The sequence below is a fragment of the Rhinolophus hipposideros genome (genome assembly GCF_964194185.1).
Source record: "Rhinolophus hipposideros genome assembly, chromosome: 15".
NCBI classification, from domain to species: domain Eukaryota; kingdom Metazoa; phylum Chordata; class Mammalia; order Chiroptera; family Rhinolophidae; genus Rhinolophus; species Rhinolophus hipposideros.
Window position 1 is genome coordinate 61,651,325 of NC_138061.1, and position 25,751 is coordinate 61,677,075.

Genomic DNA, 25,751 nt, shown 5'->3' on the forward strand with positions numbered 1-25,751 from the left:
ACTTGTAAGTTACTTAGAAGTGTATTTAACTTTCAAGTATTTTCTAAATATTGCATTGACTCCTAATTCCTGTGGTCAAGGCTTCAATAATCTGAAATTTATTGAGACTTGTTTTATGCCCCATCACGTGGTCTATCTTCATGAAACTTTCATGTACATTTGAAAAAATTCTTGAGTGTAGTGTCCCATAAATGTTAGGTCGAGGTAGTTAATACTGTCATTCAGATCTTATCTTTAAAAATACATCCTGTCAATTCAAGGGGCATTAAAATATCAAACAATGATTGTAACTTCATCTTTCAGTACAGATGCAGACATTTCTGATATAGTCACTCCAACTTTATGATTAGTGCTTGCATATCATTTCCCATTTTTCTTTCAAACTATTTGTATATTTGCATTTAATTAAAAGGCAGTAATAATCAATGCCAATCTTAAGTAGACTTATTGAGAAAGCAGAGCAGGGAATATTGCTCAAATAATTCTCTATGAGGCTTCCCATATATCTGCAATACAGTCAAACAGAGAAAAATAACATAGTCAAACTGCAAACACAAAAGCTAATAGAGGTTTGACAAAAACAATAGTATTTTTTCAAGTTCTTTGTTCAAATACTTTCTATATGAAGTTATTAATATGCGTCTACTATCAGAAGACTATTAACTGACAGTGAACTGTGCAAACCTTTACTGGTCCTTCCTTCTAATGTAAGAAAACCTAAGTGACATGTTTAAAACATTTAATGATCACTGAAATTTGTTCCATCTCCCCCTGCTTTACTAGTCACTACCAAGATATTAACAATACCAATTTTGTAAACAATTTTAGAGATTTGCTGTTAAACCAAACTCAATGACCTTAGTGATATGAAAGCGATTATTTCAAGTGTCTGAAATAGTATTCTATTGTTTAGAACATTTAAGTTTCCCAACAGAGCGGAAACAGTTTTGGTAAATGCTACCATTTACCCAGACCCAAGTTTGGAACACTAAGCTAATGTTTCGCAGGCACTGCCTTTCATTTTCACAGCGCTGAGCTAAGTATACACTATTCGCATCTTCTACTTGAGTAAACAAGGCTCACAGAGTTCAGGAATTTGATCAGTCAATTAAATAAACATCAGCACAAATGTTCAAAATCTATGTGTGATTTAGGTCTTTCTATATCCATAGGCTGCACTCTAAAACACGGTTATACACTGTAAGAGGGAAGAAAGAGTACATGGGAACTCTCAGGAGAGGACCTTCATTCTAGTTTTGTGGTTACATGTAGTGAGGAGAGCTTGAAGAATCCACTTTGGGTAAATGCAGAAAATGTCAAGACTGCCAAGAAACTGAAAAAACTCAAAAGCAACTGTAAAACTTCGAAAGCAGAGGCCTTGAGTCATATTCAGAGGCAAAAAGACTAAAGCAACTTAATAAACACACCACAGACCTAACTACACAACCAGAAAACCTGAGTTAGAGAGTTGACATTATATTCAGATGAGTACTATTAAAAACATGGAGACATATATAACATTTAACACAAATCGATTACATTTTTATGTGAATGTTCAAAGTGTGAAATTCACATTGCTTCCCATTAGTCGGCTATGTCAAGTTCACCAGACGTCTTTCTCCAACAGTTGAAACAGATTTATGTTAAAGACAACATGTGTATTGAAAGTAGCAATTTTATTTGAGTTAAAATTATTTACAAAAACCCAAAGACATACTTCATGAAACTGGTACAAACTATTTTTTTTCCTGCCGTTGGCTTTTGCTCCAAAGATCACAGCTGAGAAATACTGTATAAAATAAAGATTGGATTCAGAAAAGTACTCTACTGTTCTAATTTCCAATGGGTAGTATTTACAGAAGTATTTACAATGAAAAAAAGGTTACTTTAAAACTTTAATTTGTAAGTCAGCCTCAAGTACCCTAAAATGCAGAGTTCTCTGAGGGTTAAAAACACACAAATGCACTGCAGTTGGTGAGGTGATTTCTCCCCCACCATCCCCCACCAAAACCTGCATCTCTATCAGTGCTTGACAATTAGTTATTATTTAAATAACAAAACAAAAAACTGTTAAACACTGAGGTAAATCAATTCTCAAATGATTACCAGTGTAACAGAAAAATGTAGTTCGCCCTGATTGTTCTCATCCAAATGTTTTATAATATTTCTTACCACCTGCCCAAGTCAGTTTTACCAAAAATCTGTTCCTTTTCCTAAATCCAATGATTAATAAATATCAATGTATTTTAAAATAAACAAAATAATATCTAATTCAATTTTATGTATTTCATTTACTGATATGCTTTTAAAATAGCTTGCTAAGCTAGCTTTCATACTCAGGGCAAATACAACCTCAATCTTTCCCAAGTTACACTGGCATACTATGCTCTCAAAAGGTGATGGGTAGGGGCAGGGTGGGTAGGGGAAGAAGAAAACAATTTGCCTGGAACCAGTTACTTCCTTATAGATTTCCCAACAATCTGCATTATCAAAAATAGGAAGACATTAAAAGGCAGCCACTGCATTAAAAAACATTACAGCTGGCACTGATACAAGAGCCCCGATTTGTCACTTTATACAAGGAAATAACAAAGTCTGAATGAGTAAAAATTAGACTTTTAGCTATTTTCCCCAGTACACACCAAACTAATATTTTTATGGCTTCAAGTTTTACAAATCCAATGAAGAAACATGATATAACTACCTGGAAGGTATTTAAAAGTATTATGAAATCGATCTCTGGAAAGCCTGTATTCAGGCCCAATCAATTGAAGAAAAAAATGTATCACCAGTGGTTTGAACAATAACACAAGAAAAATTCGCAATGTTGTGAAATTAAACATATAAAATGTGTTTTGTGTGTTCCATGACTGTTTTCCAAACAACACACTACTCTATGAACTAAGGATCTGAATGAAAAAAATGGATCTTTTCTACACCAGCAATTTAAGGCTTTGCGTTTATGCATTTGATCCTGTCACTCTTTAGAAGAATATACACGTTATCTGGAAACATGAATTCCACATTGGTGTTTTAGCTTCCTTATATTTATTGTACTGAGCATTAGAAAATATATCTAGAGTCCTCCCTCAAAACTTAATAGTGTTTTAAGAGCATCCCCTAGTATTAAGCGTAAACTACCCTGGGTTTGTCTATTTTGCTTCATCCTTTAGCGGGTACATCGTCTTATATAATAGTCCCTCGAACAGTTATTTGTTTTCTTGCACCTACAGCTATGATGCATTATGGTATCATAATGAACATGGTCATGGTCTGAAAAGTGAAAATAGTTCGACAACCCAAATCAAATCAAGAATAAAAAAATATGCTATTAATCCCTTGTGTCTTTGGATTCCATCTAATTTTAAACATAGACAGTAGTTCAGGGAACAACAACAAAAAAAAATTCACAAAATTATTAAAAGCTTTATTTACGATTGGAATCATTCAACAAAAAAGCAAAAGCAAATGAGCCTGAAAAAGGAACTAAGCTGTTGTCTAGAATGTCCTCAGAACATTCAATACCTCAGTAGCTAAGCTGCCTTTGCACCTGGCTGGCATGACAACAGTGGCTCAACATACACAGCAGTTGCACTAACAGCAGCACAAATTTCCCCCTTAAAACTTGCCGAGAATAAAGCAAGAGCACGGGGGAGAGGATAAACTCTGCCAAAGTAAGTGTATTTAAATACTGCATGGAATTAACAGCCTGAACCTTTTCCCTCATTTTTGATAGTTGCAGATTGATGTAGTAACTGTCATTTAGCAAATGCAGAATGCATGACGAAGAAATCAGGAGGCCTTAAAAATCCAAATGTGAATGATACTGATGACGTTCTGGGTGTATCTTCAAGGACTTCTTCATGACTTTTCTGTTTGAGAACAGCTCCCCATTACCGAGCACCTGCAGCGAAGGGAAAGCAGCTAGCAGTGTTCCAAGTACTCGATCACTCGAGAGATAGATTTCTGGCCTGTGGTTCCAACAGCACACTGGGGTGGGGGAAAGGAGAGGTAACAGTTAATAAATTACAAATTTTTAAAAAGTATTAGATCAAAGCTTAAATTCTTTAGCTTTACTAAACTGAACACTATGAATCAAAACACGGAGATTAAATTGGGGCTTTGACAATAAAGTTATCAATTTATTTGGCCATAGTAACAATTATCTTAGAAACAGCACAGTTACTAAGAGAACCCCTTTTCAGTTTCCACTCACTATGGCCATAGTCTTACTTCTACTGTCAGTATGTATATTTAAAAAAAAACAGAAGCCGCGATAGAAGCTACTTACAGTAAGATTCATGAAGCTCAGGAATTTTTTGAGCATCTCTGTCATTATTGAAAAGTCCCCTTCTGGCAGATACTCCCGCACAGTGGTCACATTGATCTGAGGAAACAGATCAAAGAAATACTGATCACATGGCAGAAAACGCAAGCCTGCACCTTGCACTGTGTTGCTGGCTTTGGCCCACGTCATGTTCCAAACCGCTACAAAGTCCTCCTTGATTAATATGCAAAGCAATTTCCTTTCTACACTCTTCAGCTCTGCTAGCGTGTGTCCCCATTCCCTACCCCATCCTATCCACAGAGAAAGGAAAAAAGTAGAGGTCACAAAGGCTACAAAAAAACATGTGTACATGCTTACTTTTGTAAATGTCCAGAAAAATGCCTGAAGTAAAAAATGTGCTGCGCTCTGTGTGTGGGTGTGTGTGTGTGTTTGGGGAGTGTTGGGAGAGGAGGGGAAAGAATGCAGACTTAAAATGATACACCTCAGAAACTTAATGGAATACAAAGAAAAAGATCAAAGAAAATTCTTCACGTTCAACAGGTGAATTCAACTAACTATGTAGGCTAGGAATTAACTAGATCTTTCCAAAGGCTTTCCAAAGGTAATTAATCTAGATTACCTACGACAAGGAGAATGTCGGCACGCCAGGAAAGGTGTCTCCCTTCATTGTTAGCAAGAAACAGCCAAACTACAAACTAGTCTGTTACAAGAAAAATATATGACCTGCTTTAAAAACTTTTCTATTTCAGTATGTTTTAAAATGCTTTACAGGTTCATAAAGAATGAAAGGAAAAGCTCCTCTAAGAAGGTTCCATATAAACAGAACCTGTACTAAAAAGCACAACAGAAGATATGTTGGGGCCGGGGGGACAAGGGGGGAGGTGCCAAGATAGGTGTGCTTCTGACTTGAGTTTTGTTGATGGGGCAGGGAAGGAGAGGCTACATTACTCTTTTAGGAGATTTGCCAGTCCCCTCTCTCCCTCTTTTTTTCAAAAGGAAGGGTACTTTCAAAATTATAAACAAGCAAAATAATGGCACAAATAGATTCAGAAAAGAGCTAATAAAAACGTTGTTGCTAAAGTAGCCAAGCGCTAAGGTATGTGACATCAATGACTATGTTCTAAGTGAAACTCCCCACCAAAAGCCACCCCACGTCCTCCAGCTGGGAGCCGGAGTGCAAACATACTCCTACTGGGTAACAGATCTTAAAGAGATTTCAGAAAATGTTTAAAAAGTATAGTGAAGTGGAAAATATAAGGGAAATGGCTATGGTAACTTCAGAGTTAAAGGAAAGCTTTAGAATGTCTTTAATCAATTTCCAGGGAAGAGGCATGACAGTACAGTGGTGGCAGGAGTCGTGAAGTAGGTACAAGAAGAAACGGTGTGAAACAGCATGGCCCATTAGGGAAATTGAGAAAGTACTCAGGGGTATGACAGATTTAGGAACTGGAGAAGCTGTTTTAAGTTTGGGGTCTTGCAGCAGTAAACAAAAGTCATCACCATCATTCCCTAAGTGATGGTGAGCCGAGGAAGCCTGGTAAGAGAAGCCTGATCTGATGTGCTCTGACGGAAGACAGCTACGGTGGCAGTGTGCACAATTTCAGGAATGGGGAGCCAAGAGCACTGGAAGGACAGGAAGACCAGCGAGGACGCTGACCACTGCACGCACAGGTGCTTGGTGGGCAAGGGAAAGTGACACCACGACTTGTGGGCTTCCTAAGCATTTACTATGCACACCACCTACTTTCTTATCTCCCACTTAGCACATTGGGCAAACCAACTGCCTTCACATTTGGTGGTATAAGCCAGCTTTGTGGGGTTAATCATAATGATCCCCAAGGCAACAAAGACACCAGGGCTCTATGAGTTGACAACTTTCCCTACGAAACAGAGACCATATCTCTTGATAGAGTTAAGATATAAATGAATAGCAATTTATTAACATGGGAAAGATGCTCCAAGATAAACCACTTGCGGTAATAAAACAAGTTCATTTCAAGAACCATTATTTAAGAAAGAACATGAATGAAACTCAGGAGCGCAAATCAGAATACTCTCAAATCTTTAAACAGTATGCCCATTGTTTTTTGAAAGGCCGAGGGAAGACCTGCCTCTTCCCTTTGCCGGATGTGTTTCTCATTTGCCCTTAGAAATCTCTGGGTTTTAGTAAGGAAAAGGGCTGAGCTGAAGAGATTCCCAGAGAGGGAATGAAGATCTTGCGGGGCCCAGAGCTGTGATGGGAATGTTGCTCTTGATCCTGAAAGCAGTAATGGCAGCAAGGGTGACAATGAAGTGTGTGTGCTTAGATCAGAGCTTCACCACAATGTAAACATGGAAGAGATGGACGAGAAAGAATCAGAAGAGTACATAGCACAAACGAATACAGAAAAAAAGAAAGCAATACAAAAACTCCACAGCAAAAATGAAGACGTGTGGGTGGGTGGGCAGAGGCACAGCACGAGTGCCTCTCCTTGTAAAGCCTTTCATATTATTGTGCTCTTTTCTTCCAATTCTCTAGCCTCAGGAAAGAGAAGCCAACCTTCCCACTGCCTCCTGAATGCCTCTGAAACTAAGAACAAAAAAATGTCTTTTTTTTTTTAAAAAAAAATTCGCTCTTCTACTGGACCATTCCCTAAAAAAAAAAAAACCCCACACGTCCCCAATTTTAAAGCAGACTGTCCCAAAAGCCAGAACTGTCCACTTCTGTGCTAATAGCCCAACTGTCTGGACACTCATACTTCTTGTAGTTAAATCTCAACGATCTAAATCTCACACAGTAACCCCCTTTTCTTGGCCAGTGAGTAGTTCAAAGCAAAGCATGTGAGCAGATGCTGGCCAAGATGAGGGAAGTCTACTCGGTGTAGTGGACGTGAAGGGGTCCGAGGACAAAAAGAACATTGCTCTTAAAAGGAAATATACTGGAAGAGACCACCTTCTTCTGCTGGACATTATTTAACAAGACGAGCCACGCAGCTAGAGCCAGCACAGGGTACGAGCAGAGCTGGCAGGACAAGACGCCATGCAGAGGACAGCAGTTTCAAGACAGAAATTAGCGGAGTCCCTGATGTCACTGAGGCAACACTTGTCCATCTTAAGCCAGTGGAGTGCAGATTTTATATTATGCTCTCCTTTACTTCACCCAAAGGCACGTGAATGGATTCATCATCCATTAGTTAAGAACCGTCTCATTAACCCTAACATACTCTCACTTTAGAATATACCTTTAAAAAGTTCACCAAATATTTGAAAGTTTTTAACATGGCAGGAAAAAATAAAGTAACAAATAAGTTAATTAGATAATGGTATAAAGCTGTCACATGGAATCTTTTTAAGACACACACACCGAGTCACTACTTACTGGACTCTCCTGGCAGAGGCAGCCGAGGAGCAGCGCTGTGTACGAGGCCACGATGCAATCCTCCATATGTTTGCCAGCGTGCTGAAGGGCTGCGGGCATTCAAACAAAACATGTTCACAGGACATCCAACGATAAAACCCGTTCATTATCTGTTCTATAAAACTGTTCAACATTGATAAATGGTGCTAGGCAAATGTGCTATCCACACAAATTAACAAAAATAACTCAAGTGGAAGATGAACCTTGCTATAACAGTTAAAACCATAAAACTCTTAGAAGTAAACACAGACTAAATCTTTGTGACCTTGGGTTAGGAAATCATTTCTTAGATACAACACCTAAACCGCAAGTGGCAAAATAAAAAAATAAGTGGACTTCATCAAATTTAAAACTTTTGTGTTTCAAAAGATACCATCAAGAAAGTGAAACGACAACCCTCAGAATGTAACTGCAAATCATATACCTGATCAAGGTCAGGTATCTACAGAATACATAAAGAATTTGTACAACAAAAAGACAACCCAATTTAAAATATGGGAATTTGAATGGATAGTTCTCCAAAGAAGATACGTAAATGACCACTAAGCACGTGAAAAGATGCTCAACACCATTTATTCATTAGGGAACTGCAAATCAAGTGCCATATACCTTCACACCCACTACGATGGCTAAAATAAAGAGACAAATAACTGTAAGATACAGAGAAACTGGAAATCTTGTATGTTGCTGGTAGGAATGTAAAATAATGCAGCCACTTTGGAAAACAATTTGGCAGTTCCTTAAAATGTTAAACACAGAGTTAATAACAATCCAGCAATTCCACACTTGTGTTCATACTCAAGATAACTGAAAATGTATGTTCACACGGCAACCTGTACAGGAGATGTTCCCAGCAGCATTATTCATAACAACCAAAGGTAGACACAAACCCAAATACCCATCAATTGATGATTAAACAAAACGTAGTAAACACATACAGTGGAATATAATTTGGCTATAAAAAATGAATTAAGTACTGACACATGGACGAACACTGAAAACATTAGGCGAAGTGAAAGAAGCCACTCACAATGGACCACACACATTGTATTATTCCATTTATATGAAATGTCCAGAATAGGCAAATCCAGAGACAGAAGCACACTAGTAGATTCCAGTAGCTAGGGGAGAGGAGAACAGGGTGTGATGGCTGCTCATGGGTATAGGGTTTCTTTTGGGGGTCAAAATATTCCGAAGTTAGATCGTGGTGATGATAGCACAACCTTGTGAATATACTGAAAACTGCTTTAAAAGGGTGAATTTATCTCGTTATGGGGCAAAATTGTATCCACCCTGCCTCCTAATTCATATGCTGAGCTACTAACCCCCAGTATATCAGGATATGACTGCACTTGGAGATAGGGTACTTAATTAAAAATGGTAGCTAATTTAAATGAGGTCGTTAGGGTGGGCCCTAATCTAATCTGACCTGCTGCCTTCATAAGAAGAAGAGATTAGAACAAAGACACAGAGAGGGAAGACGGTGTAAAGACACAGAGAGATGGTGGTCATCTACAAGCCAAAAAGAAAGACTTCAGAAGACACCATCCCTGAAGATATCTTGATCTTGGACTTACAGCCTCCAGAACTGTGAGGAAATAAATTTTGTTGTTTAAGCCACTCAGTCTATGGACTTTGTTATGGCAGCGTTCACGAGCTAATACTTATCCCAAATAAAGCTATCAAAAAAGACTGCTAAGCAACCAAAAATATCATGCCAAAGGAAACATCAAAACTTAGTAAATGAGAAAATGAAAGTGACTTCTTACAATGTGAGAACTAATGACACTAGATTTAGGGAGCAGTGGGCATAAGAGAGGGGAGACGCAGAATCAAACACTGTTGGCGCTTGCTCCCTAGCTGGGGCACGCTAAACACGGTACTTAAATTTTGTAACTTGAATGACATGAAGTTGGAAATGGCTAGTGTGTAGAATTTGCATAAAGAGCAGATCAAGTCTCATAGTTCCTAACAACAAAAGATAATGTTTGATTAGTGAAGACATCACCATCAGTGTATTCCTCACTGTGTTTGCCACCGACTACGTACCGTTTGAGAACCATTACTGTAATTTATGACAATAGATCTCAGTTTATAAAGTGAAGCTGATAAAAGAATCTCAAAACTGAAAATCTTTAGGGTCATACTGTTCAGCCAGTTCTCTTTACAGATGAGTCAAGAACGGCTGGCTGGGGAAGGAAAGGTAGACCTTTCCCACGCTGTACACGTGCCTTCCTCACAGCCAGGAAACCAGCGAAGAACTCCTAAAAGCACTGAAATGTCAAAGCTCGTCCGCACTGAACTAGAGAGGCCATAAAATAATAGTTTCAATAAAAGGTGATTGACAACACACGAATTAAAAGTATGTTCTGGAGAAAAAATAAGCCATTATTTTCTATTTGAATACACCAGTCAAAATAAATATACCTTTATTGAGGTCAAGTTCTTCATCATCTTCTTCCTTCTTCTGCTTCTCTTCCGTCCCATCGGTCTTTTCGGTTGACACCCACTGTATTTCTCCACTTGTTTCTTGCCACTCTCCACTCTTGTCATGCTGAGTGGTGGGAGCATCTTTGATCAGCTCATCTGTTTTACTTTCTGCCAACTGGGCTGCTCGCTCTCGCTCAAGGAATAGCTGATACAAATTATTTTTGAAGATCATTAAAGAGAGATCACCGACCAACATGTATATACCCAAATATAAGGTTCTGCTTGCTTTTAAACATCACTAAGCCTAGAAAACATACTGTCTGACAGAAGCATTAAGTATCAATAAAAGTCCCTGCTCTAACCATCTTTGTCTACAGCCTCGTGAAGGCCAAAACAGAAGTACAAGTAAGTGCTGTGGGAATTCAATCAATAAATTAAGTGCGTCTACTAATGATGCAGGCATTCTGTTCCTAAGAATGAAAATCTCAACGCTTTCCTGTAATTTGGATAATACTGACAGGAAACTCACACAAAAAATACAAACTTGATTTAAAAAAATATTTTTTAAACCTAAGCAGACTGGATAAATTCACTGAAAGGAAGAAAGGACACTGAATAAAACTACATACATTGGGTAAAAGCAACATGGCTTCTTCAAAAAAAATTTAAAGAGATAAACAAGAACCAGTAAAAATAAAAATCAAAAGGTCTCAGAGAAAGATCCAGAACTGGATCTCAACTAATATTATTAAAAATGGAAATACAATTGTCAATGGAAGAACACACTGAAAACTCTAAGTCAAATGGGAATACACTAACCTCTCTTGCTTGACTTATTTTATTTTCCCTGTGCTGGTACAGTGCTGAACATACAGAAAGCATTTAATATACTGATTATTTCGGAAAAACCCCAAGTTACTAAAGACAACTTGCTGAAAATCAAATGTCAAGCACATGTCAAAATTTTGCTTAGTATACAGAAGAGTGGTATATAAAATTTAATACGCTCAAGACAATAAAATTTAAGTTTTATATAAAGTAGTATTTCGTGAAATTGGTAGGATCCCTAGGGGGTCCCCAAGTTCCTTTCAGGGAGTCTGTGAAGTTACAGTTGCATTCATAATGATATTAAGAGGTCAACCGACTTCTTTCATTCTCTCATGACTAGAGTTTTTCAGTATCTACATGCCATTCAATTATATTATTGCTCTAATGGCTAATGGAATGAGTGCCCATGTTTTACAATTTTCTCTTTTGATTTCTAATTCAGTAAATATGGAAAGACAGAGCACACATAAACCAAAGTTCTCTGGAATCCTCAATAATTTTTAAGAGTATAAAGAAGTTTTGAGACCAAAATGTTTGAAAACAAGAATGGTGGGCTCCAAGTTATGATTCAGGAAAACATCAAGTTGTTGTGGATTACTTTTTGAAGACACAAGTTCAAGTATTATCAGTTTCAAAAAGGCCAAAATGATTATGACGCTAGCAAAGTATTCCAAAACAACAAAAAGGATGGTTTATTATCACTTCGTAACATATGCAAACGGTCATTAAAGGAAATGACAAAGGCAACTAGGAACCTATGAGACTGGCAAAAAATAAAAACTGTAATGCCCAACACTATCAAGAAACAAGAATTCACATACAGTTTTTTGGGGGAAGTATATATGGAAGGGAGAGGGAATGTGTGTTTAGTGACTGGGATGGGGTGAGGTGAGGAACAGCGATTTTAAATTTACGTATTCTGACAATTCCTAACCCAGGAAATTACTCTACAGACATACTTTGAAAAGGGCGGGCCAATATTTAGGTGCACGCAGTCCTGGGCACAGATCACACAGTAAATAAATGCAGGAGGACTTAAGCTAGATGGGATGGGGCTGGATAATAACAAATTCCTAGTTTGTTATTAAAAATCTGTTTTTGATTCATAAACAAATATGCCTTGTTTCTGCTTGTCGCTAACAAGGCCTAAGGAGTGATCACAGCAGTTGCAGACAGTGAGCAGAGTAAAGCAAGGGTATTCATTCTAACCCAGTGTACCTGGCACACACCTGGGGAGAGTGGGCGTGGGGAAGGGGCAGGGCAGGGAGTGAGAGGGTACAACTGATGGAGAAACTGGCCAGATGCAACAAATTGAAGGTGCTCAGTGTGCTGTAAGATGCTGCTTACCTGCACTAAAGCCTGAACAGCATGAACTTGTCCAGCAATCCTTAAACTATCATCTCCTTCTCCACTACAGAAGGAAGAATCAAAAGAACACGATGTTTCCATGTTGACAAGACAGTGCCGATTCCGAGCACTATACTCTACTAGATTTATCAGAAGACCTAAGCCCTACAAAAATTAAAACATGCGTATTACCACAGGTGAGAATGAAAAGCAAATGAACACACTATATATAACTTTTATTGGCAGCTAGAAACCTAATCAGTGTTCTACCATCTACAAAATGGTTAAAAACCAGTATGTAAGATAAAGGTCTTCCCAAAAATTGTTTCACCACTTTTTAAAAAATCACCACTATTGGTTCTCATACTTTTTATTTTTACACAGGGCCCTTCAGGCTCTCTTTTGTATAATAAGAGGTCTGTTCATCAGGAATCCATTGAACCCATAATATACCGAACAATTGGTCCTTACTCCAAAACTAAGACGAAGTTTTTATCATCTTAATAAATCAAGTGCTCATTTCTGAAACCGTCACTAACTTACCAGCACTCGAATGTCAAATCTCTGCTCCTGAGGTAGGTACTTTGGAACCTGAAGCACACAGTTCATCGCTGTGCCAATCAAGCCATCTTGTTCTCCTGTTTTGGTGCTGCCCCACTCTGAAACAGGAAATGAAAAGCGTGTGAAAATTGTTACTGATTTTTCTTTATGACATTAACAACCAATATTTATAAACACAGCTATATTAAGAGTTAGAAATCTATAGCTATTTCTTTACTGAAATATATTGTTGACTGTAGTATTTCCAAGCCAAGCTACCAGACTGGTTCTAAAAATATCAACTTCTAAAAAGCAGTTAAATGTATACCTGAATAAGTGAATTACATGGTACGGCAATTAAAAAAAAACCCACCATGTCAAGAAAAAAGAACAAAGGGAGTAACTTGTTTTTCCATGCACTACACACGCAGCCTTCAATGAGAATGTCTGTAGAGAACATTCTTTACCATTGTCGTTGGTTAAATTGAGCAGCACCCCGATGACGGCCCTCATGCAGTCTTCCACTGCTTTGCCCACGTGGTTAGTTACATTCTGCTGAGGCAGAGGCTTACTGTCAGGTAAGCATATGCTATTCTCAGCACGGTTATACTGCTGAATCAATTCTTCACAATGCTGTAATGCTCTTAAGATAAAACAAAATGTAATTATTATGCTAAATAAGAATTTCTACTTACTTGGGCCTTAATGCCTTAATGTCATAAATGCTGCCAAATTATTTTACTTTTCTATTCCCAAAGTTCTGATGTATTAACTATTCAATCATGTACTAAGTATGCCTGATATCACACTAGCTGTTAAATTTTGTTTTAAGAAAACTTGGTAATTCAAATTTTTCTAGGCAAAGTTAAAATTATAAACTCAGTACAGAAATTTATACCTACCTATGATTGTCCCCTACTTTACCAGTCTCTCCAATACAACAGACTTACCACAACCCTTCTCCAAACAAGGCAAAATTTTTAAGAGCTAACTAACACTGGACACTTCTAAATCTCATGTAGATGTTTTTCATTCAGAATACATGCTCTTAAAAAGGTAGAGTATTATTTATATTAATATTACATAATAAATAACTGTGTATAGATGGGTATTAAATACTTCATGAACATTAGAGCAAATCATACAGCAAAAGACATGAGGTTATTTGGCTGACATGTCTCCTGGCAGACACACAAGTTATAAGCTGCATCCAAGGATTCTCAACATTAAAAATGTATTTTATATATAGATATTATTTAATATACATTTTAAAAATGTTACACAAAATTTAAAATAACATGCATATTCTTTTTATTGAAACCACCACCTTAGGTAAGTAGATATAATTATTAACCCCCCTCTGAAGAACTTGCAGCAAGTAAGTGACGTGCCCAGGATGCAGGGCTCAAGTTATGAAGCTGGGTCCACACTCAGCCATCTGGCTCCAGAATCTGTACCTCTAACTTTTGTACTATACTGTGCTGCTTCTGTTTCACAGAACTCAACAGATGAAGGTGATACAATCATTATTTCCTTTACGGTCAATCCAAATGCATTAAATAAAAAGCACGATGTTTCAGAAAAACTTACTTAGCTGATGAAACAATGAGTTGTGAATCTTTATATGCTATTAAATAGCTTTGATTCTCTGGATTATGCACTGTTACCTGAAAAGAAAAAATCTGAAATGATTGTGGCAAACCACAGCTTTCATGCATTCACATACAATACACTAAGCCTGGTGCTATAAAAGACATAAAGATGAGGAAGATTCAGCCCTTGTCATCTAAGGGAATAACAACCCACATGTTCCAGGTTTAAAATAATAGAGCCATTGCTTTATTACAAAATGAAAACATCATTGTTATAACTGCTTGCTCATAATTAATGTATTCTGTGCTATACATTCACTGTAGTGAAATACCAAGTACTTTGAATGTCAGAAAAGACCAGTTTCTAACTTGTAGCTAATACTTTAAAGTTCTTAAGTGGATTCATTTAGAATAAAAAAATATACATCTGTTTAGATATCTAAGGTACCTGAAGCACTCTAGAAGAGAGAAGAAATAATTTCAATTTCAACCACACCAGGAACTTTTAATTCATACTAGATTATTTTTCCATAGATGTGTCAAAAGCACCAAGCTAATCCAATCTGGTCAACACACAACCTATGCATTCTGAAATTCACTGGCAACATAAATTCCAATCTACACTGAACTGGGGTAAGTTATTCATAAAAGCCAAAAAAAAAAAAAAAAACCAAACAAAACCATACTTATGGCATAAAGTTCAATAGTATCATTCGTCAAAGCTAAATATTTTTATAAGCTATGATTACAAACAATCTGATAATAGGTAAATTAAGAAAATCTTTATTAATTAAAAACCAGAACAAAAACCTGTGTTTAACTACCATTTTCCACAAACAAGTGAATACATTTAAGGAGACTTCCCCGTGATAAAGAATAACATCTGGCAATATAAATAAACTTGACATGCTAGGTTTCATAGGGGGCAATAATATACGTATTCTTGAAAGACGATATTGCTCAGTTAACTTGTTCATTAACATTGGTGGATTGAAGAACGCATCACAATTTCAATTTGGATGAGAAGAAGTGAAACTCTAGGGATATATAAAATATATGGCCGTCTCACAGTCACCATGAAGCTTAAATAATTTTGCCCAGATAGTGATCCATACTTACACTCTCTAAAACTCGTAAACATCTCTCTGCTCCCCACAGTGAGGCTACTAGTTTCTCTTCATCCTCATCTCTACTTAGATGATCCACACATTCTTTCACTAAAAAAAATGGTTATAATTAGTACATCTCCTCCCCTCAATACCTACCCCCTTAACTAACATTAAAAGCCATCTGTACACACGCTATAAATATGCTGGAACCTCTCTGAACATTATTTATTCTAAGTTTTATACTATGAGATGTTGAAATGTATGAGAGTCTAATTTACTATAATTATTTTATTTCCACAACTCGCCAATTTCAAAGTGTTAATGGCATTTCCTTCAAAATGTAGGGATTTACAAGATGCCACTAAAAGAACAGATCTTTTTAAACTGATGCAATTTTTACAAGTATGCAAACAGAATTTTTCTTCAAGCTTTTAAATAACATATAAAAGTGTTATATGCGTATATTTCTTACCTTTATCTACAATATGATCCAGACCACCCAAAAGCCGGAGTTCTTCTTTAAACCAGTCTCCTGCTCGTTTGGAAGTAAGGGACAGTAACGTCTCCATAGCTAAATGCCCAGTCTAAAAATCAGAAGTACCATTAATGAATATTGACTATTAATAATTCTGTGGCAACACTTCTAGAGATTGCTTTTCTTTAGAAAGTTCACTGCATGCTGTCAACCCATAGTAGTCTTTATAATACAGCACATACTTTTATAAGTAAAACTGAACTGATTTTAATTTTAATCAGAATAATCTAAGGCTAAAGAAATGTTTTTAACCATCGGTTTGTTTTTATGGAGAGAACACACTACTAAAAGTAACCTATCATTAATTTACCACAAAGGCTGTAATAAGTAACACTCCAGGAACAAAGTATGGGTGTGTCAGTTACCCTGAATCCTCAAAAGCACAAGTATTGATGTAAATTTTTGCCTGAGGGTAAAAAATGACATCTTACTGGTATGGTTTGTATTTTTCTAACTACACTAAACTTTAGCATTTTTCATATATTAGTTAACTGTTCCCCGTCAATTCTTCTTTCCTTATTTTCCTGCAAGGTTGCTTGTCTCTTTCTTATTATTCCATATATTTTCTTATGTATTCCAAATAAAAATCCTTTGTTGCTTTTAGTGGTGTTTCAGATTCACCAGGCTTAAACTTTATACTGCGGGGTCAGCAGCATGAATACACATCATGTGGCCCCCATGGCAAAATTATACGTAAATAATGATTAAGGGCCACCACTAAAGGAAGCACAGGACAGTAAGAGTTATACTTATATCCAGACTATGTAGTTTTTCTTTCTCTTTGACTTTACTATTTTTCTTTTATTGTGTTTCTTTTTAAAAGCAGACAGCTACTACTACGCCTCCCCTCCACAAAAGTGCAACCTGGTTCCTGTTGCAATCAGGAACTTCAGCATAACACAAGAAATGCTCTAAAAGCTGAAAAGATCTGAGTTTCTTCCCAAAGCTTCTTTCCTTTGAAAGATACAAGTTTATATAATAAGCCTTCCTGGCCTGTTTGGAATCGAATATAAATTATTTAGAAACGCAAAAAAAACATCTTATCAGTAAATCTTAGTATCACAGATTTAGAAGAGATCTAGAATATTTTAGTCTATTCTTGAACAAGGTAGATGTCCAAGGTAACAAATATAGAACTAAAATTCAGCACTACAAAGACAGATTCCATTTTGCCCAATTCTCATTCTGAGTCCCTGGCAGAGTAATTTAATGAGATCGGTTTAGGTATACAGCTCATGGCTCCTAGTAGTGAATCCGAAGCCTAGATAATGAGGCTTTCTTTATTTAGGAAGAAAGGGAATAGTAATTTGATATTAAATCAGCAAAAGCTCCTAAATTTTTATGGAGGGACTTTGGGACTGTCATTTGTCTCTATTATTATTTGGGACTTTGTTATTTGTCTCTATTGGCATAAAAAGATTGATATTTTAGGCTATTTTCAGTTTGTTCTAAACTAGCATTTTAAAACAGTCTACAATTCAAATATTTTGTTTGAAAACTGGAATAGTTTGAGTACTCAAAGAGTTAAAGCCAATTAATTAATCGGGATAATATACTCAGCAACTGTTAGCTCTCAGTTGCTTGAATTATATCTGAAAACATTATAGTAATATTTTAAATTATTTTCCCATGGCACATCTGGAGTAGCAATACATTTCAGGGAAGAAATCACGCAGTTAATAAACCAAACCAAACATGTACAGGGAATAGTCACTGTACAAAGCAGTGTCTCAGATTTAAAACAAACACAATATTCAAGAATAGCTGAAGTTATGAGGGGGAACAGGGACCCTAAAATTAACAGCTGTGTTCTGGTTTTGATCATGTGAACACACCATTTAATATAGTCTAAGAAAGTTATTATCCTGGTATTTACCACCCTAATAAATTCAACAAGCCATGGAGAAAATTCGATGAACAAGTTTATTATCATGTTAGTTTTTAATACCAAATGCCCAGAAAGAATCTAAATGTAGAACAATATGGGAGACAAGACAAATAAAGGTACATTTATTCAATTATGCAACAAATAAAAATCACAGCCTCAAATTTATTCTTTATATCAAAAAAATTGTGTATGTTGTAAAATTGTTAAAAGCAAAAAAAAATTACAAATACATTTTAAAAGTTGTGTAAGAATAGTTTGGTGAGGGAGCGGGATCATTTACCAACCATCTGAGCATAAAAACTATTTTTCTAATTTTAATAAGTGAAAGTACTAAATACATGTCAATATTGTATCTTGTCTTTTAATGTTAACTTGCTTTACCCTTCAACCCCCACTTTCCCCAAATCTATTCCCTACTTTACCTTAACTAAACAGAACAATATTCCTATGTCATATATGGCTAGCAGATAGCATTCTATAATTTTTGAGGCAAATGCTGCAGTCTTCAGTTTAGTAGACAGTAGAAAAAACCAACATTGACATAGTTTTGATGTTATATATAAACAAATAATCTTATTTTTTTTTTCAAAATAACAAGGCTAATTATCTTCTACTGGCCTACTAACTTTGGGGGATATTATGATTCTACAAGTAAAAAAAGAGGAAAGAAGAACTGGAATCAACCAAAAACAACAGTCATCGTAAACTTGGAGAGATGTGTTGAGCATAAAGGTAGCTACGGGCTATGAGCCTGATTATGAGGGACCTTGCTCTAGGTAGGGCAGACGCCTTGGACTCTTCCTTCTGAGTCTTGGTCCCTTGAAGCCTCAGATACTCTAAGTGAATGCTCACTGAAAACAGCCCTAGCAAATCCTCTGAATCTTTATTCCTAAAACCCACAGAGAATAAGAATTCTAATTCCTCACAGCCTAAATATAGTTTCTACATTTAAAAAAAAAAAACAAGAGAGAGAGAGAAAAGGATTAGGCAAAAATGCAATAAAAAATGTACTGGCAAAAAACTAAACAGAGATGGGCTACTTCAGGAATTTCAGGCAGGGAACCAAGTTATGCTCAGAGTTAAACCTTAGAAAAATTGCCGAATTGTAGTCCACTAAGAGGTTAAATGATTTGTCCAAAGCCACACACTTGCTTTGACTAATTAACTTTTTAATTTTCATTTTATAATGGAAGGAAGGAAGGAAGGAAGGAAGGAAGGAAGGAACCCACCGTTATATTTTCTAGATCAAGATGTTTATTGTGTACAGTTTCACAGAGCCTTCTAATTTTTTCCTTGATTTTGTTCATGTCTTTTTCATTCAGTAGCTTAGCTGAAGAAGCATCTTGTTCCAGTTCTAGAAGTCGAATCATTAGATCTAGGCTAGCTCTATCAAGATCCATGTTCAAACGATCTCTACTCAGTATGTACATGAGGGCAGCTGTACAAAGGGACAGATTCTTCAACAGACCCAAGAAGGGAAAAAAAATAATGTAATCAATTAGCAACAATTTCAAGAAATTAGACCATTTTGACATTTTTTTTCACGTGACGGAAACCTTGAAAATGTTTTATTCAGTGCACCTGCCTTTAAAATATTCAACGGAAATGTGAATTAAATAAATAAAGCACTGTTGCTTAAAATTTTCCTTTCTATACGTCTTTCCGACATGAATGCTCCAAAGCTAGAATAATACAATTGGAAGTAATACTTCTTTGGTCATTCCATGTTAAATTAAGAGTTTACAGAACTTTTTTTTCAGATATACATAATTATATATATATAATCTTTTTTTTCAATGCACATCACTCTTCATCATTAGGTAGATAAAGTCAAATTTCAGTTTAAAATCAACAGTGTGTTTTAAAATGTGTATAAGAAACTTTGCTACTTTTCCTGTAAAATAAACACAGCTGAGTTTGAATCAATATATAAAACATTTAAAATACCAAAATAAACACATTTAATCTCATTTCTTTAAAATAAACCACTTAGGTCTGGTTGAACCAAGTAATTAAAAATAAAACTGCATAACAAAGCAAATTAACAGGTCTCTCCTATTCCCCCTCATTGTTCCGTATCTGCTACAACCTAGTGATGGAGTTATCCTCACTCAGGGTTAAATACAATGCTTTCAGTTTCAGAAGGTTCAGTATTAGATTGTGTCACCTAATCTGCATTTGGAACACAATTTCCTTGAAAAAAAATAAAGCCACCTCAAAATACCACTATTGATAATGATTAGTAATGATTATTATTTTATTAACTTCGAAATGTTAAACCTGATTTTTATTATGTATTTTTAAGAGAAAGCATCAAAGTTGAAACGAAGAATTCCTTTTCACAATGGGCTATGTCCTAGATTCAACATTCAGACAAAATGTTTAAAAAAAAAAAAATTCAAGACCATTTTTTCCCATGTTATTGATATAAAAGAGCAGAAAGATTTTTTTCCCGTGTTATCTGATTAGAAGGAATCAATGCTTACAGAATCAAATATCCAGTATGGTATGTTAGCTATGGTAACTAATAATATTTTAATAGTATGATAATACTTTAACAGTATAAATTGACATGTTAAGGGGAAAAATTGTCATGAGAAATTCATCTTAAATGGTTAAGTAAACACTTCTGTCATGAGACTCCATATATTTAGCAAATAAAACTCAATCCATAATTAGAAACTATTTATATACAAACATCCAATGAAGATATTTTTCAATAGCCAAATAGACTAGAATTTTTAAACAATGCTTCTCAATCCCAGAAACTTGAAAATACCTGATGGTGCTGGGAATCATCCAAAGTTTTAAAAACCATTGCTACCATTCCATGTGCTCTCAGGTGCATTCGAAAACTGGGCATGGCACATTTAGTAGCCAAGCTAATAACACTAGAAGAAAACAGACTAGGTTAGGGAGACTGAAAAATAACTAATGCATTCGTTTTTGTTTGCACCATACCAAAGCAAGCAAATGGGGGACAGGGTGTGTCAAAGCATTGCCTATATACAGATCACAATATAAAAAATATGGGCAAACCAAATTATTAAATATTTACTCGTGCATAATATGTGATTAGGTATGCTATATTAAAATATGTAAATAACAAAACATCATCTTTAGTTTATTTCTTACATTACTACTATTAAAAACAAAAAGTCTCAGCTACTTTTCTTAGAGCTTCTGGTAAAGATTATAAATATTTGACAGGATATATTCTAATTGACTATATCTAGTCAATTCAATCAAGTCAAGATATTCAATCCATTATAGCATGGAAAAGATGATCCAAATTAAAACGTTTAATCAAACCAGCAATTTGGGGCTGCAAAAGAACTTTAAAGGTTCAATAACGTAACACTCCGTCAAGCATCTGGAAACTGAAGCCTATACGCTCTTAAAATGCTATGATCATTCAACTTTCCTTCTTCCATGTAGAATCAAGTTCCTTATAAGAAATCAATCACATTTTAACTTATTATCACTGGCTATAAACTACATCCATGGTAACAAAATCACAAATGTTTGGCTCTCCCCACCTGGAAAATTTTAATGTGCATACGATTATCAAATATAAAAATAAGATCTTACCTAAGGCAACGTGTGTTTAGAGGCTGAGTGCTCTTTAAGCCACTTAACAAGTACTCAATGTCATCAGTGAACTCTTGATTTTCACCAAATTCCACCACATCATTGAAGTGCTTCACGTGCTGAACAACAGTATATAACTGCCAAGAAAAAGTCCACCTCAGTTTTAGCTACGGACTAGTATATTTAGTTAAATCTACAGGCTTGCTGCACTTTACTTAAGTGTATAAAATAGTTTAGTAGATGGCAACGAAAAGCAATGTTTTTAAAACATTGGTAATACTAGGACAAAATAAATTCATGATTCAAAACTGTAAATACCAGTGTACCGTATTTGTTCAAGACATTAAAAGCCTAATGTTACATACAAAAATCTGTCCACACGCAGTAAAACTATAGGGCTGCTTACTTCTTTGTCTTCTTTTCTGCATTTGAGTGCAGTAACTATATCTTGGTAGGGCTGAGTAGGTATTGTCACAGTTTTTATCACTTTGGGTGGTGGTGCAGGAGCTTTAAAAACTCCATCATCTTTTTGATTTGGTTCCTTTGAAGACAGCCTCACCTATTGAAAAAAGGTATTAAATTAGTTGTTCTAAATAAGTATATAAAAATAGTGTAAACATCTCCTCTACCTGGCAAATTAGCTTAAGAAAAAAAGATGGGAAGGACTCTGAAAGGTCATAAGGGATACTTTAAAATTTCATGCACTACTAGGTAAGATTAATATATGTTTTACTCAAAAAAGAACCATTCAGGAATTCCTTCTGTTCTTTTTTAACCTTACTTTTCACACAATTTATTTGTTTCCAGGACCATTACAATAAATAAAGAACCACAATTGCATACAGAAATAGCATTGATAAGAAGCTAGAAACGGGACAGAAAAACTACAACAGACTGACAAAAGAATTTTTAAAGTATAGGCAGAATTAAATAGCCATATTAAGAGCACAGTATATAATTACTAATATACACAATGATAATTTTATACTAGTAAAAGGAGTTTAATATATTCAACTTAAAACAACAAGGAACTATACATTATATTTTAGAAAGATCTCTATCCCTAACTTTTTTGTTATAAAGAACTCACTCCTTGATAGCCCCAAATGACTGAGTTAACACTAATCTAGCAGCATTAATGTATTATCCTACCAGTTACTCTGAAAAAAATAATTTGATAAGAATCCTTTTCAAATGTGTTTTGAAATGAAAGGTATTACTGGAATGCAGGAAAAAGTTCTCTAAAAAGTAAATTAGAGGCCAGCCCTGTGGCTCAGGTGGTTGGAGCGTCATGCGCCTAAAGCCAAGGTCGCTGGTTGGATTCCCACATGAGCCAGTGAGCTGCGCCCTCTACAGCTAAGATTGTGAACAACTGCTCTCCCTGGAGCTGGGCTACCATGTGCCTCCAGAAGCTGTCCGCGGCCAGCGTGAGCGTCCGGCATCCGGTGAGAGCTGCTGTGAGCTGCTGACCCACGACTGGCGACCGACTGCCTCAGCCCAGGGGAGCGCAAGGCTCATAATACCAGCATGGGTCAGGGAGCTGTGTCCTACACAACAAGACTGAGAAACAACGGCTTGAAACGAAGTGTGTGTGTGTGTGTGGGGGGGGGGGTTGGCAGCAGAAGGGGGGAAATAAATAAAAAGTAAATTAACCACTCAAAGCCACTTTTAGATGTAATTTATAATAGCTCTTAATACAAACTTCAAATATGGAATAATCTGCCCTTAAACACTAAATACTATAATTCCACAAAATGTGAGTCGGAAATAAAAACTGGTCCAATATTTTTTAAGGCTTTTATTTATAACCTAGCAGTACCAGAATTTCTGTAGTCCTGTCCACAATCCCCACTTGCCCAGTGAATTAAACTGGAGTCACTGAATTTAAGTGAGGAAGTCTGAAATAAACTATTAAACAGGAAAGTCAGAGGCATTCAAATTAAGAATGAAGACAACAAATTAAACCAACAAAATTAAAAAGTATAGTTCACTTACTGTGACACTCTGAGGTTTTACTACTGGTGGCCCAGGTAGTTCTTCCGAATCTGGATGGTTCCAATGTCTGGCATTATATACAGCTTTTGTAGGAGACTAGAGAAATGAGAAAATGATCAACTGTTCCCATCTTACTTTGCATCTTTTTGAAACTGTCTCATTTAGTAAAATAAAAATCACAATGGATGATTTAAAGGCATAGCATATATCCTAGACAGAGCAGGACAGATACCATCCGGCTTGTACTTTCACCATGCTCCTGTGTCTATGGCAGACACGCCAATCAGTGCTCCGGGCAACTATTACCAACCAAGAGTAGAAATGGTACCTCTTGACAGGCTTGTACTAACTTATTAATCAGTACAGTTAATTCAACATGTTCTTTATTCCTCGTGCTACTGATTCATGCCCCACATTCTTCCAACAGTGGAAATCAGGCAGCTTATGAGAAGTGATAAAGGCCCATATTCATTTCAGTGAAACTGTTGGAGTGAGATGAGCGATTATTCAAAAATTTTCAAATTTTACAAAGGTAAATATGGTACATATGCCACGTTACAGTGGAGTCTAAAGCAGTACTATGTAATAACATCCATGATTTCCGCAGCAAAATGTATACATATACCCACTAAGTGGGATATTGCCCGACCTCGGTTCAGGGTAGTTTGCTGGCTAATCAATTTACTATAAACTAAATGAAAAAAACTTCCAGTTTTGCACTTTGAATTTCAGAATTGAAAATAAAAAGAACTGTGAGTCTGTAGAATCAAAGCCATAGGATTAAATCTGTAAAAAGGAACAAATCCTCACTTTCAAAAGGAGATCGATTAAACAAAGACTAACAACATTTTCTCATCCTTCACAAAAGTGATGTTAAATTTTGCCCTTTAACCTTCAAATAAATGGCTTGAATCTTATTAGAGATTTTCTGTTTAAGAGTGTAATAATCTTTATTTTCAGTGTTGCATACAAAGAATAAGCGTACAAGTGGAGAAACATATTTCAAGATTAGCCAAAAAGCTACATCGAAAAATTAACCATCTTCCCTTACTAGTTGCAGTGAACGAACATAACTAGAATTAAGCACCATACAAAGATACCTTTTTATACAAATACTATAACCATGTTGTGACATTAAGACAATAGTGTAAGGCCCACAATAACCGGTATTAAAAAAGTAAAAGTTTAAACTGATTCACAAATTAAATGTATTAGAAAATCTTTATGCTAAAAGGAATCCTACTGTGAAATTTACATAAAATAGAAAGTCTCATTTATATTCTGTATACAAGACCCATTATTATGTAACATGTTTGCATAAAGTGATGATGCAATAGTAATCTGAAGCAATTTATGTATTCATGATTAGGCCTCTTGAAGCACAACCATATAGGCACTCAAACATATAATCGATATGCCTGCTAGCTGTTAGATCCCCCATTTAAGGAACCTCTAATACCCAAACCACAGTCATAAGCCCAGAAAGATAACTGACTTGGAAAGAATAGATTCCTCAAAGCTCAAACATTTTACTTCTTTTTAAAAAGCATTGATTTCAGGTAATAATCAATCTTTGTGATAATAAAAAGATCATCTGGTTCCAGAGGTAACAAAATAGCAGAGCAGGCCAACGTTCTCATTTAAATATCGATTCCCTTCGATATTTAAATTTTAAGAATAGCTCTTCTAGTTAATTGTGAAGGGCAACGTACCAAACAATTAACAAAGGAGACTCAGGAACCAAATGGTCTAGGTTAAAATCCAAATAAATACTATACGCTACTACTACTTGTTATTCAACATTTTCCTCATTTGTAAAACGGGATTAATAACTACCTACTGCAACGGGTTGTTGTGCAGATTAAATATACGTAAAACACTTATAAGAGTGCCTGAAACAATGTGCTACACAAGTATTATTATTGATAATACCGATGATATTGTGTGATGAAGTGCAATGCTGAGTCCAGCATCTTAAGAAAATTGGAATACATGGTCTACCTACGTAACAGAGGGACTGTGATAAACAAGTGGGGTACCTAACATGAAAACACTCTGTTAACAAGTATTATTACAAAACGCAGACAGGGATACACTGTTCTAACTCATCGCAAAAGCCCCTGAACAATATCCCTGGTGGATATAGATGCAAAAATCCTCAAAATACTAGAAAACCAAATTTAATAGCCCATTAAAAGGCTCATATACCAC

The 25,751-nt window shown here is 35.9% G+C and overlaps 1 protein-coding gene across 4 annotated transcripts in view; it reads right to left on the reverse strand.

The window, feature by feature from the left end:
• Window positions 1-1,656: 1,656 nt before the first annotated feature.
• Window positions 1,657-25,751, reverse strand: part of WAPL (WAPL cohesin release factor) — a 75,339-nt gene continuing 51,244 nt past the window's right edge. For all 4 annotated transcript variants that reach the window (XM_081074845.1, XM_081074847.1, XM_081074848.1 and 1 more), the window contains exons 5-19: window positions 23,541-23,636; window positions 21,952-22,104; window positions 21,546-21,682; window positions 20,734-20,845; window positions 19,184-19,411; window positions 16,004-16,115; window positions 15,542-15,639; window positions 14,421-14,497; window positions 13,298-13,473; window positions 12,834-12,949; window positions 12,291-12,455; window positions 10,113-10,320; window positions 7,647-7,735; window positions 4,292-4,387; window positions 1,657-3,990 (exon numbers count right to left, since the gene is read on the reverse strand). In XM_081074845.1, coding sequence (XP_080930971.1) covers window positions 3,925-3,990; window positions 4,292-4,387; window positions 7,647-7,735; window positions 10,113-10,320; window positions 12,291-12,455; window positions 12,834-12,949; window positions 13,298-13,473; window positions 14,421-14,497; window positions 15,542-15,639; window positions 16,004-16,115; window positions 19,184-19,411; window positions 20,734-20,845; window positions 21,546-21,682; window positions 21,952-22,104; window positions 23,541-23,636 — 1,929 coding nt within the window. In that variant the 3' untranslated portion in view covers window positions 1,657-3,924. The remainder of the gene's footprint in view (window positions 3,991-4,291; window positions 4,388-7,646; window positions 7,736-10,112; window positions 10,321-12,290; window positions 12,456-12,833; window positions 12,950-13,297; window positions 13,474-14,420; window positions 14,498-15,541; window positions 15,640-16,003; window positions 16,116-19,183; window positions 19,412-20,733; window positions 20,846-21,545; window positions 21,683-21,951; window positions 22,105-23,540; window positions 23,637-25,751) is intronic.